Source organism: Camelus bactrianus, chromosome 3, assembly GCF_048773025.1.
Source record: "Camelus bactrianus isolate YW-2024 breed Bactrian camel chromosome 3, ASM4877302v1, whole genome shotgun sequence".
Classification (NCBI taxonomy): domain Eukaryota; kingdom Metazoa; phylum Chordata; class Mammalia; order Artiodactyla; family Camelidae; genus Camelus; species Camelus bactrianus.
The window spans coordinates 55,662,314-55,675,144 of record NC_133541.1 but is presented as its reverse complement, the minus strand read 5'-3'; the positions used below and the strand labels follow the sequence as shown (position 1 = coordinate 55,675,144).

Here is a 12,831-nt window from a genome sequence, read left to right as displayed (position 1 = left end):
GTTATTTCGCTAATGTGACATTTTCTCTTGGTTTTCAAACCCAGAATTTAATAACATGGCCGATAATTATACTGATTATTATCAGCATCCTGGAGTTTACATCTTGACTGTTTGAGATTTACTTTATGCCTGTTCATCTCATCTCATCAACGGGATTGCCAGTTCTCAGAGAGTAGAGGCAATGCCTCGTATTTCACTTTTATCTTTCTGCAATACCTGGTATGGCACAGGGTGTACATGGAAAGGCTTATAGAACTAATTGAAGATTAAACAAAATCAAATAAACTTGTACATCATTTACTCCAAAGAGTGGGACAGAATGCTTTTAATCTGTACAGAGATTTCTGAATCTCGATACCAACCTCTCTGACAAACGATTGGATTTAGATCTATTGTTTAAAAATCCAAAGTAGCTGACATTTCCAGGAGCCTTTCCAACAGAACTGGGTAGTAAAGTCAGTGGCAGCTAGACTTCCCATTCCCTCTTATTCCCCCAAATTTCTCTGGAATACCCACTCACCACAGCCCCTCCCCTAGTCACAACATTTCAAGATCCAAGTTTTCATTCCCAGAATCACAAAGTCAGTGTTAAGGAAATACAAACCACCTACCAACGGGGAATGTACTAGCTTCTTTAGAGCTTTGTCTTAGACTTCTAAATGCCCTATGATGCCAGGAGACCAGATTTTCTGCAAACGGACCTCAAACTGGGACAGTCCAACCCCCTGGGTAGCTGAGATACTAGGCTAAGTGCAATGTGTCACACAAGCCAGCTTCAATTTCTTCTTAAAATGGTAATTACAACTGGATATTCAGCATTATAGACAGACAATAGCTACACAGGGAGGCTCCTCTCACTTTGCAGAAGAGACTAGAGCCATTAAGTTCCTTCCTATTGCTAAGCAACAGTTGTGTTCAAATCAAACTGTTCTCTGCTCTCAAACAGTAGAAAAATCAGTCTATTCAATTCTGAGCACGACTGGGGAAGGGAAAAGAGAAAGACTGTTTAGAGATTTTGAAATAGAAGGTAGATTTAAGCTACATGTTTATTTTGGACATATTCTCTCCCTTTTAAAATATTTTTCAAGGAATAAGCTCAGGGTGCTTTGTCCCACAGGAATAGCCCTGACATGCTTCTCTTTCCAAAATGAAAATATGCTCCCTCAACTCAATTTGATTATGAATAATTTAGCCAAGGTTTACTGGCTACCAGGATACCTCCTGTAGTAGCTAGCTATTGCCACACAACAAATTGCCCTAAAACTTACAAATATTTATTACCGCACAGCTTCTCTAGGACAAGATTCTGGAAGTGGCTCAGCTATATGGCTCTGACTCAGGATGTCTCATGAGGTTGCAAGCCGGATGTCCACCAGGGCTGCAGTCATCTGAAGACTCAACTGGGACTGGAGGGTTCACTTCCAAGCTCACACATGAGGCTATTGGCAGGAGGCATACTTTCTAGTTTCTTGCCGGTCTCACGGGCTTCTCCTCATGACACAGAAGCTTGTTTCCCCCAGAACAAGTGATCCAAGAGAGAGACTGACCAAGACAGAGGCCACTATGCCTACTGATGACCTAAGCTCCAAAGTCACACATGATCACTTCTGCTTAATTTTGTTAGAATCAACTTACTAAGTCCTTCCCACATATTAAAAAAAAGAGAGAGAGAGAAATTAAGCCTCACTTCTTGAACAATGGACTATGAAAGCATTTGTAGACACATTTTTCAAACCACCAGACCACTCACCAGAAACGCTCATGCCCTTCTGCAAACAAAATACCGCAGAAACCCAGAGAATGACGTTCCGGCTCTGCCTTATGTGCGTAAGGCAGAAGGTGGGACTGGTGACAGATCCTGTGGCCCTTCTTTTCATTAGCCAGATGACAGGATTCAAATCTGCCACTTACTACCTATGTGACTTTTGGTGATTTATTTAATTATCTGTGTCTCAATTTCCTCTACTAGAAAAAGAGTGTAATAACAGTATCCACTTCACATATCAGTTAACACATGTAAAGCTTAGAATACTGTTTGGTACACAGTATATCCTACAGAATTACGCAACTTTATTGTCGCCATTGTCATGTTGATAATGAGTGCAACCACTCAACCTGCATACAGAAACACCCAAAAGGGCAGCAGAGGACAGAGGTTTGCCAGATGTAGATGCAGCTTTGGAAGGTCCTCTGCAAAACTTATCCACAATTACGATGAATTCACAATTGATAAATTATACGTTATCAAGCGCCTCTTCGGGTCTTCCTAGCACTTGTGAAGCCGCAGGCTACAAATGATGGTAAGACAAACAACACTGGAAAAAGCCCATATCCTGTGCCTTTCTTATAAGTTCACTCAATAAAAACAGATAAACTATTTAAAAACAGAGCTGAGTGTTCTCACAAATCATGAAAACAAACAAAAAAACAAACAAACAAAAACAGACAGTGGGGTATATATGTGACAATAGCGTAATTTATGGTAATCAATATCTTGCTGCAAATTTAATCCAATTACTCAATACAGAAATAAATGCTTCCTCTGACCAGGTTATATCATTGTACTAAGGCCCAAGCTTTTGCATCCTGTGAAAGAAATCCCAGGTCCCTGGATGCCAGCTGCCAGCCAAGTAAGAATCTACGCGCAGATGACTAGTTTCACCCGGGCTCATCTCTCTGGTATTCCCATATTGCTGTGTCTGTCAGGTGATTGCCAGGGGGACACAGAGGTGGAAAGAAGATGGAAAGAAACGGGTGTGCTGCAGACAAAGATAAGATCAAGAGTCAGTAACAAAATTACATAATTTAAGTTTCCCCAAATCTTGTTCTTTTTGAAGTAAATGTGGGATTAAGAGGCAATATCAGGGCAAAGAAAGAGGCAGTTTGGTAGTGGACAGATGTGAATCTCATTCTCAGTCCCTGTGAGAACCTGGGCTGGGCCTCCATCACTCTGGGTCTCAGGCTTGCTTCAGAATCCATAAAATAACACAGAGAAAGACAGTCCCGGAAATCCCTTCCATGGTAGGGGGGGTGACAATGAGGCATCCTCCAGATCTCTGAGATAAAATTATACTGTGAGGGTGAGGGTATAGCTTGTGGTAGAGTGCATGCTTAGCATGCATAAGGTCCTCCTGGGTTCAATCCCCAGTACCTCCATATAAATAAATAAATAAATAAATAAATAAATAAATAAATAAATAACCTCTATTCACCTCCATCCTCCTCCAAAAAAAGAAAAAAAGAGAGAGAGAAAAAGAAAAAAAAAGATTATCCTGTGAAAGCAAAAGTAGTCAAGCCACAGTGGACGTGAAGAGACGGACTTCCTTTAAAACAGCCCAGACAAAGGAACAGCAAATAGTTACGGGGAGGGAGGACTGGGGAGATTCAGGAGTCTATTCTTGGTATTTAGGTGTGTCTCCGGGACTCTTATCTGTATCAACCCACAACTCCAGCTGTAAGTGGTTACAGTAAATCTGAGGTCACATACTAGCGGCTCACGGCCAAATGTGGTCCACAGAAGTGTTGTGCTTGGCCTAGACAGTATTTTTTAAAGAATATGAATTCACTTACAACATTTAAAAATAGGAGACTTCACATAAATACCCAGATTTCTGGTTTCTCTTTAAAAAAAGAAAAGGAAGAAAGAAAACAGACCTGACAGCCCTAGTCTGTATTCTGTCATGCGGAAAACCAAGGGGCGCTGAGCAGTGGCTGCCTCCTTTCCATATGGTATCAGCCCTCCAGTCCCGCCTTTCAGTTACCTGCCTGGCCCTGAACTGGATGAAACTGTATTGCAGTCAAGTAGCAATTAAGCAATATGAGCAAATCAAAAAAGTGAAAAGGTATAGTCAACTATATTGTACCTTTGCTGAGGAGAGACAGTAATAGAGGAGAATGGTCTGCATGGAGTTCAGGAAAGGGCAGCACAAAGAGGAGAACTTGGCAATGCAACACGGTCAGGAAAGAGGGTGCCCAGGCCAGTTGGAACAAGGATCTGGGTCTGCTTGGAAGGCATTAGCAAAAACACATCATGGGCAGAAGAGGCGCTCCACATGATCTAGCTTGCTGTGGGGCATCTTTCCAGGGAGAGAATGCAATGATCCCCCCAGGAAGAGAATGCAATGATCCGCTGACATGAGCATTCCTAGCTGCTCTGAAGGCTCGTACTAGTTAAGATGTAACTTCTCAGTTCCAAAATTTTAATCCCAGTCCACATGTGTGTATGTGTGTGTGTCTACAAAATAAGACTGGAACTCATGAGCACAGAATAATTTTCCATTTCTTTGTGTCTTCTTCAATTTCTTCCAACAATTGTTGAACATTGTTTAAATGTCCATGTTAACTAATCTACAGATTCAGTGCAATCTCTACCAAAATCCCAATGACATTTTTCACAAAATTAGAACAAAAAATCCTAAAATGTATACAGAACCACAAAAGACCCCAAATAACCAAAGCAATCCTAAGAAAAATGAGCAAAGCTGGAGGTATCATACTCCCTGATTTCAAATTATACTACAGGCATACCTTGGAGATATCGTGAGTTTTGTTCCAGACCAGCACATTAAAGCAGATGTTGCAATAAAGTAAGTCATACAATTTTTTTGGTTTCCCAGTGCATATAAAAGTTATGTTTACACTACTCTGTAGTCTATTAGATGTGCAACAGCATCAGGTCTTTAAAAAGAAAAAAATGAAAACAATGTGGAGAGTCCTCAAAAAATTAAGACTAGAACTACTATACAACCCAGCTATTCCACTTCTGAGTAATTATCCAAAGAAAATGAAGACCCTAATTCAGAGGGATATATGCACCCCTATGTTCATCGTAGCATTATTTACAATAGCCTAGATATGGAAACAACCTTGTGCCCATCAATGCATGAATGGATAAAGATGTGGTATATGTACACAATGCAATACTACTGAGCCCTAAAAAAAAAAAAAGATGAAATCTTGCCATTTACAACAACGTGGATGGACTTTGAGGGTATTACGCTAAGCGAAATAAGTCAGATGGAGAAAGATAAATACTGTATGTTTTCACTCATATGAAGAATATAAAAAATAAAATAAACAACCAAACCAAACCGAACAAAATCGAATACACAGGTATAGAGAACAGAGTAATGGTTACCAAGGGAAAAGGGACATGGAGGAGGGTGAAATGTGTAAAGGGGGTCAGCTGCACGGTGACTAATGAAAACTAAACTTCCCATGGTGAGCACGCAGTAGTGAGCACAGAAGTTGAAATACAATGTTATACACATGACATTTAAAAATAAATAACTAAAAGTAAAACTTGGAGTCATTGTTACTTTAAATTTGGTCTGCCAAAGCTCTCTGTTTTTCATTAATAGTGATAATAATGTTTTCATTAAAAAATATAAATGAGATGCATTCTGTCCGCCAAACTTCAACTAGCTATCTTTGATAAACTAATGAAAACAATGGTTCTGACATATTTTGGGGGTCAAAAAACCTATGGAAAATACGTCTCAAACTAGGATACTTCCAGCAGGAGTGCTGCAACCAGAGGAGAAACAAATATACCTTCTCCACCTAATGCAGTGGCTCCCCGCCTTGGCTCCACATTAGTATCACCTAAGGAACTTAAAAAGTCTGGACGCCCTGGAGGTACCCAGCCCAATCAAATCAGACTCCCTGGGGGTGGGACGTATCAGTATTTTAAAAAGTGGGTCCAAGCCCAATTTCCACCTAGCTCAGATCTACTATTAGCTACACAAGCCTGAGTGGTTTGACAAAGGAGAAAACAGATTATGAATTACCTATTTCACAAGTATCAAGTCACCACCAAAAAAGAACTTGCTATTTCTCTAAGCAACTGTAACTGTGCCATTAATTTTCCTATAAATGCAGTCAACCATTCCTCTACTTTGTTAATTTACTTTGACTTGCACAGAATGGTGAAACATATAATCTGCTCACAGATAATCAAGAGCTGCTTGTACTACCTCCACTGCCGTTATTTCTACTCTCATAAAAATAACCCACCTCACATTTTCATACTTCATTTTAGATCATTTTATAAATTCTGTAATTAATCCCAGAGCTTCAGGTGTATAGTAAGCACCATGCTATGCCCTGATAAGTGTATTCATTGGATTTGCATTTCTATTCATATTACAACTATAATCCAAACTGCACCTGCAGATTCCCTGTGTCAGCAGCCATCTGAAATGCACACATTTTAATTCTACTTTAATGCAGAGCTCCTAAATTTGAGCAGATGCTTGAAAATACATTTCAACCACTGTGGTGGCTTGTAAGTCCCCATTGATTGTTTTTTGTCTCAACCTTGTATAGAATTAAAGCTCCACCATAGAAAAAGGCACTTATTTGACTGATTGATGATCACTGGTCCCACTATGGCTACTCTGATTCCAAGAATTATCAGGACTAGACTCATAAGCAGATTTACAAGGAAGCCAATGACGCTTATGCCAGAGTTTCTCAATGTGTATTGGCCTCTTCCAGAGCCCTGGGAGGTGCTCTAAAGCTTTGTATTTGTAATTTTGTATTCTTTACCTTGAGGTAAATCGTGTTCGTGTTAGGCCCCACAAATCTTGACTCCACCCACCAGTGGGCCTAATGTTACTTGGCTGCCAATCAGGAGGCAAGCACTAAATAACCTGTGAAATCATCACAATGTGAAGTTAACAAGAATTAGCTTAGTGTCACATGGTACCCACAGATCAGGCTTTCCTTCCTCTCCAGCAGAATTCCTACTATGGGTCTACACATCAGGAGGCATGACAGGGAAGGAAGAGACTTAACCATCTTTGGAAAGGGCAGGCTTTAGGTTCTAAAAGAAACCAAAGGGGAAAAAAATCCAAGCTTTTCCAGTGTGTGTGGAAATTAGGCAGGCTCAGACGTGAGTGGCAGGACCAGTGATCCTGAGCAGATCCTAGGCCACCCTCCACAAATAAGTCAGCTTTCTCTGCCTTCATGGCCAGGCACACAAATCTTGTTTGGCCTCTTTGCAAAGAAAATTTTCTGCCCATCCTCTTGCTAAATTTAAATTCCTTTTATGGCAGTAAAAATACCTTCCCAGCAATCGTTAAAAAGAAATGGCTTACACGAAAATGCCTGGAGAGAACATTTGAAAGCATAATTACGAATCGACAGTTCTAACCCAGAGTGGCCAGATTCCTGTGTATTTTGATGGACATAGAGCTTGGGAGCAGGGAAGGGGGAGAAGATTAAAGTAGGAGGGAGCCTGAAACACGGAAGCCCACTCCGCAGACCCCATGGCTTGGCTGGGCGGCACCTTGCGTCCTGTTACGAGCCACACAGCAGAGCGGCACCGCCAGGTGGGCCCAGCCCACATTGCAGCCATAAAGTCAGGAGGCCCGGAAAGACCGACAAGGGCATGAGGCATTCACTTGTCTACACAACCCTGCCTCCTGCTTGCCTTTGCAGCTTTCCATTTCTAGGGCGCCTCTGGGTCAGCAATTCCTCATTCCAAGAGTGGGTACAAAGTCTAGTTTGGGAGTGAACCACTACCTAGCACTCCCTCCCTTCGAGCACCTGTCTGTCTGGGTCGAGACCTTCTCTGGACAGCACCATGCTCTCCCTGACCAGCCAAGAAGTCCAAATCATCTTCTCAGTATTTCCTCTCTTTCTGCTCCATATCCACCTTTCCTGGTGACCTATGAACCCGAGCCCTTCTGCCAAGTTCTCCCAGGCGGGCAGACTCTCCTGTGGGGCCAGTTCCATAGAACAGCTGAGCCCCAGGGGTGTAATGATCCCCACTCCAAAAGAGACCCTTTCTTACCACCCTTAGCCACTGACACTGACCCCTGTACAACCTGTTGCCTTGGCAGTGGGGCCACAGACACTGCCAAATGCCTCCTTTATTCCATTTGTGTTTAAAATTAAATTATGTGGCTCCAGACCACAGTAGAGGCAACATCCACAGCAGTGTAACAGAAGAGGAGGGTCATGCTCCCCTGCACCTAGCAGCACTGGCTGCCGGCAGTCAGCCCCTCCTCCGCCGGCTCACCGAGGAGAGCTTTCTTCCTAGGCTGTTAGCTGCAGGGGAGAAGCAGGAAGCTGCAGGCAGCAGAAGCAGCAGCAGTGCTCGGTTAGTGAGGAAGACTTGGCTGTTGTGGTTACTTTATCTTCTAGCCCCTTATGCGTGGACAAGCCAAAGTCAGAAAGCCATTCTCCATTAGAACTCTGCTACAGTCTCAGGTGAGAAAAGGTACCTTCCCTTACTGAGCCTCCAGCAAATGGGGAAATGGGTTCATCTCGAATTAGCCTAAAAACTATTTCCCCTCACAAAACATATTTAAATTAAGAAACATGTGAGGAAGCTCTATACTTCACTTTTTCCAAAGACAGACTAGCTTGTGAGAACAAAAGACAGGACAAGGTCTTGGCAAATCATAGTTGATCATTAACTCTGCCGAAAGTGTAGGGAAGACTCCTTTATCATTTCATCAAAGAAATCTTTATTATCATAACATGTAGGCAACAGTAGAAGCCAACTGGATTGAGATGACATCAATATTATTACCATTATAGGCAGTACTGTGTTATACTGATGGAATTTGGGAGAAGGTTTTGGGAATATTGGGGGCAAAGAACATCCCCAGTTTGCCTACCACATCCAATGAATTGTGTGTGGTAAAATACTGAAGATGTGGAATGTAGTCAATCTGCAAAGATTTTCCATTCATATTGGGTCTATATGTAATTATTATGGTAATTCATATTCATTTTAGACTATCTCTTTGTTCTTACCTCAATTTAGAAAGAATCCACACAGACAGTACCTACCAGTTGCTATTTATTGTTGAATATAGGCTCATAGGGTTTGGAAATGGCTTTCTTTGTGGTAGGTGAGCAATGGCTAATTAACAAAATACACCATCACTCCCAGAAACCACAGAGTTAGATTTGGTGAAGATACAGCAACAAGGCTGCTTAAACCACGTGCAAGTTTATTTTAACGTACTGTCCTCCTTGCACATAAGAGAAGAGGACAGAGATAATGAATATACGTTTTCAACTATTTAAAATACCATGCTTTTATTTTAAGTACTTCTTTACCCTGAAAATTAACTGACAGCAGCTCAGAAAGCATCACGGAACTACTGGAAATGAATTATGAGTCAGCTAAAGCAATAGGTCCCTCCCCGCTTCCCACCCCCTCCCCAAGCCTTCCCTCCCACCTTGCATATGCTTTTAGCACTGTACTCAATTAAAAGGGAAACATGTGTACTTGATAATTTAGCTAAAAAGGTTAAATAACTCCAGAAAACAACATGAGGGAAATAACACATCCTTCTCGGTTACAGAAGTTCTCAGAAGTGTCATCCACAGACCACCTGCGTGAGACTCATCCAAAGGTGCTTATTTAAAAGGCAGTCTCACATCAAGACACACTGACTAAGAATAGGGAGTTAGGAATCTGCATTCTTAATAAGCTGCCCAGTGGATCACAAGATGCTGGCAGGCAAGGACCACTGACTTACTAGAAACTGCCAAGTATCTCTGCTCAGCTGCTCGTCCCTACTCACCTGGTGGACTCCCGTGTCCTGCTGCAGCCGTGGCAATTGCAAAAGCAGAAGCAGGCGAAACAGAGCAGTGGGAGTTGTCAGCCGTCTGTCCTGGTTATTTAAAAAGAATGGAAATGGCATGGTGAGGCAGATGGGTAACATTATGTAATGAAAATTCTCATTTTCATCCCTGCACCAGATGAAAGGTTGGGCCAAATACCCTGTGCTGTCCTTATTAATAGGCAAGTAACAAGATTCTGCATCAGCAAGTCCACATTAGGTACAGACCCAAGAGAAATGAGAACATTGGGCTACACAGAAACTTACACAGGAACATCCACAGCAGCACTGTTCATAACAGCCAAAAAGTAGAAACAACCAAACGTCCATCAACGGATGAATGGATAAAGCAAATCAAAAATTCCCATATAAGGGAATATTATTTCACCACAAAAAGGAATGAAGTACTGCTACATACTACAACATAAAGGAACCTTGAAAACATCATGCTAAGTGAAAGTCACAAAAAAGTCACATATGGTCTGATTCCATTTATATAAAAAGTCCAGAATAGGTAAATCCATAGAGACAGAAAGTAAATTAGTGTTGCCAGGGGCGGGGGGACAATGGGAATGGGGAGAGACTACTAATGGGTAAAAGCTTCTTTGGGTGGGGGTGAGAAGGAGTGATGAAAATATTCTGGAATGAGACAGTGGTTATGGCTGCGCAGCCTTGTGAATATATAAAAACCACTAAACTGAATAGTTAAAAAGGGTGAATCTTATGGTGTGTAAATTTTATTGCAATATAAAAAATATTTTTAAAAAGTATTCTACATGTTGCTGATAGGATTTTCTTCTCAAAACACAAGAGAAGTGGGGATGGGTACTCAGATCAAAGGAAGCATTGAGAACCTTCTTGCAGTCCCTCTCAGATATTTACACACAGCACTTGATAATGCTGATGCCAACCTCAGTTTTTCCTCACTCAGGCTTTTAGTGAAAATAGTTCACTGTGATTCTGATCTGTAGGGTTTTTATTTGCTTTCCCGGAAAGTTATACAGTCATGCTTAAAATAAGTAAGAGGGGAAGCAAAGGGCTGTTAATATGTCCAAGCATGAGAGCACAGAACAGCTCCACCCTCTCCTTCAGCAGTAGCCTAAAAACATCTGTGGAACAAGGTGGCAAGTAGACAGATGAACAGGCAAACTCTCAGCTACACAGTGAGAAAACGTGTGATACTGTCCCCATTTGGATCCTCCATACTACCATAGATTTCAGCTTCCCTCCTATGTCCCTGAGATTTAGCCATCTCAGGGAAGAAACAAAGGACTCAGTTAATCCACAAGGGGGATGAGGATTTCCAAATGATGCTTATATAAATTTTTAAAATTTTAAATGAATATAAACATATGAAAAGAGACTATAAAACAGAGCTCAAATAAGAGTAACCAAGTGCACAGCATTTCACTCTTGCCTTGGTAGAGTTTTGCTTCCACAGGCTTTGGCCCCAAACTCTGAACTCAGGGGAGTCTGTCCATGTGGCAATGGTCAAGGAAGCTGCCAGGTTCTAAGAATAGTAAAGAGATTTGGCTAATTCCATAGTTGTCCTGTAACAAGCCAGGGAAGTCTAGCTTGTCGCCTTGGTTTACCAGAACCACCCAAACATCAGGGTGACCCAGACTGACCCATGACCCATGACTGACTGTGATGCTTGAAATCAGTTCACTTCCCAAGGACTAATATCTGTCAGAGCAAATCTTGTGACAACAGCCTGACCCAGAATAGCTTCTCTTGGAGCTGACGGCAATGACAACAGCTTCCATCAGGTGGCTATGGCTACAAATGAGATGAACATTTGGAGCCACACACTCTACCTTTTGCTAAGCTGCCTTACTTAGAGCAGGAGTATGAGAATCAAAAAACGTCTACATTTCATGTGGGTTCCTTGGGGTGAATCTGGTTTCATAAATGAATAATTTTCCCTTCCAGCTTGAAACAACTGGCTTAAGGAGAAAAAAGGAAATATTTCAAAAAACACAACTGTTACTTGGATATATTTATTTGAGAAATGGGGAGATTAGAGATTTCTATCTTTTGTTCTGACTGTTCTTCCCCCGATTAGAAAACATTTGGTATATTCTAAAACAAATTATGGAGTACTATTTTATAATTTTTATAACTATAGAAAATATACCAGATTCTGCCACTAGCAATAATGATGACTGGGGTCCCATGCAACTGGACGTGACTTCAGCTGACATAGTCTTCTTAATAAGGTCCCCCCCCCCATTTGCTGTCCCAGGTGAGCCTATTTAATACAGACTCCCCTGGGATTCATGGTAAGGTATCAGAGTCTGGGAACATACTGGTAAAATTCAATTAACTCAGTGCTTAAGAACAGGCTTCTTGACTCACGTTACCCTACACAAAGTGCAATGCAATAATGAGGTCAAATAAATATCGGTTACACTAATGACGTATTCTCTATCTATCATTTATTTTTCCACTATTTGGTCCTACAATTGCTTCCAATTAATTTTCATAACTGAGACTAAAAAATATTTGAGGAGTGAAATAGTAAGACAAAAGACTCAGAACCTAGAAACCATCTTTCACTTGTGCATTTCTGAGTCCCCTTCTGAGCTCTCACCTCCAGGCTGGCGGTAGCGGAGGTGCCGAGGGGTCGAGGGCGACCTGCAAGGTGAAAGTTCTGTGGCATCTGCCGCTGGGGAGCCTTCCACTCCTGCGCGGTCCACGGGCGCAGACTCTAGGACTGCTGCTTTAAAACATCATGAAGTTTAACAACCAGGCCGTAAACTCAGGAGCTTCTTGTCAGTATCAAGCATGGAAACACAAAAGATCGTTATGGATATTAAGCATTTCCTATTAGCCTGCTTTTTTTTTTGAAGGACTTTATCATGAGACTGAGTCATTCCTCCTGGCAGAATGCTCATGACACAAAATCGGACTGTGGGTTTTCTCTACCCGTGTCTTGTTGACCCTGCTGAGCCTGGCTGATCCTACTAGCCCCTGCTGTTCAACAGAACAGATGTTAACAAGAACGAGATATGCAGTAGCTTCCGCACACTCCAGAACGTTTCTGCCTCCTTGGAGTGTGAAAATAGGGAGTTTTCCAGATTGTAAATGCAAATGGGGGCTTCATTCGTTCTTTGCTTGGGTTGCTCCCTTAAACCAATTCAACTCTGAATATTTACTACTGTAGCCTCCTCCCAAGAAGCTCTAGGGGATCCTAAGGGTCTAGAACTGCACTGTCCAGTATGGTAGCACTGGCTAAAAGTGG

The 12,831-nt window shown here is 41.8% G+C and overlaps 1 protein-coding gene across 2 annotated transcripts in view; it reads right to left on the bottom strand.

Moving 5' to 3' along the window:
* Positions 1-12,831, bottom strand: part of RASGRF2 (Ras protein specific guanine nucleotide releasing factor 2) — a 208,535-nt gene that overhangs the window by 71,639 nt on the left and 124,065 nt on the right. Inside the window, exons 16-17 of one of the 2 annotated variants that reach the window (XM_010949238.3) lie at positions 12,181-12,306; positions 9,549-9,638 (exon numbers count right to left, since the gene is read on the bottom strand). The exons of the other annotated variant lie outside the window; for it this stretch is intronic. Of the exons in view, the coding sequence (XP_010947540.2) occupies positions 9,549-9,638; positions 12,181-12,306 (216 nt within the window). The remainder of the gene's footprint in view (positions 1-9,548; positions 9,639-12,180; positions 12,307-12,831) is intronic. 2 annotated transcript variants of the gene reach the window in all.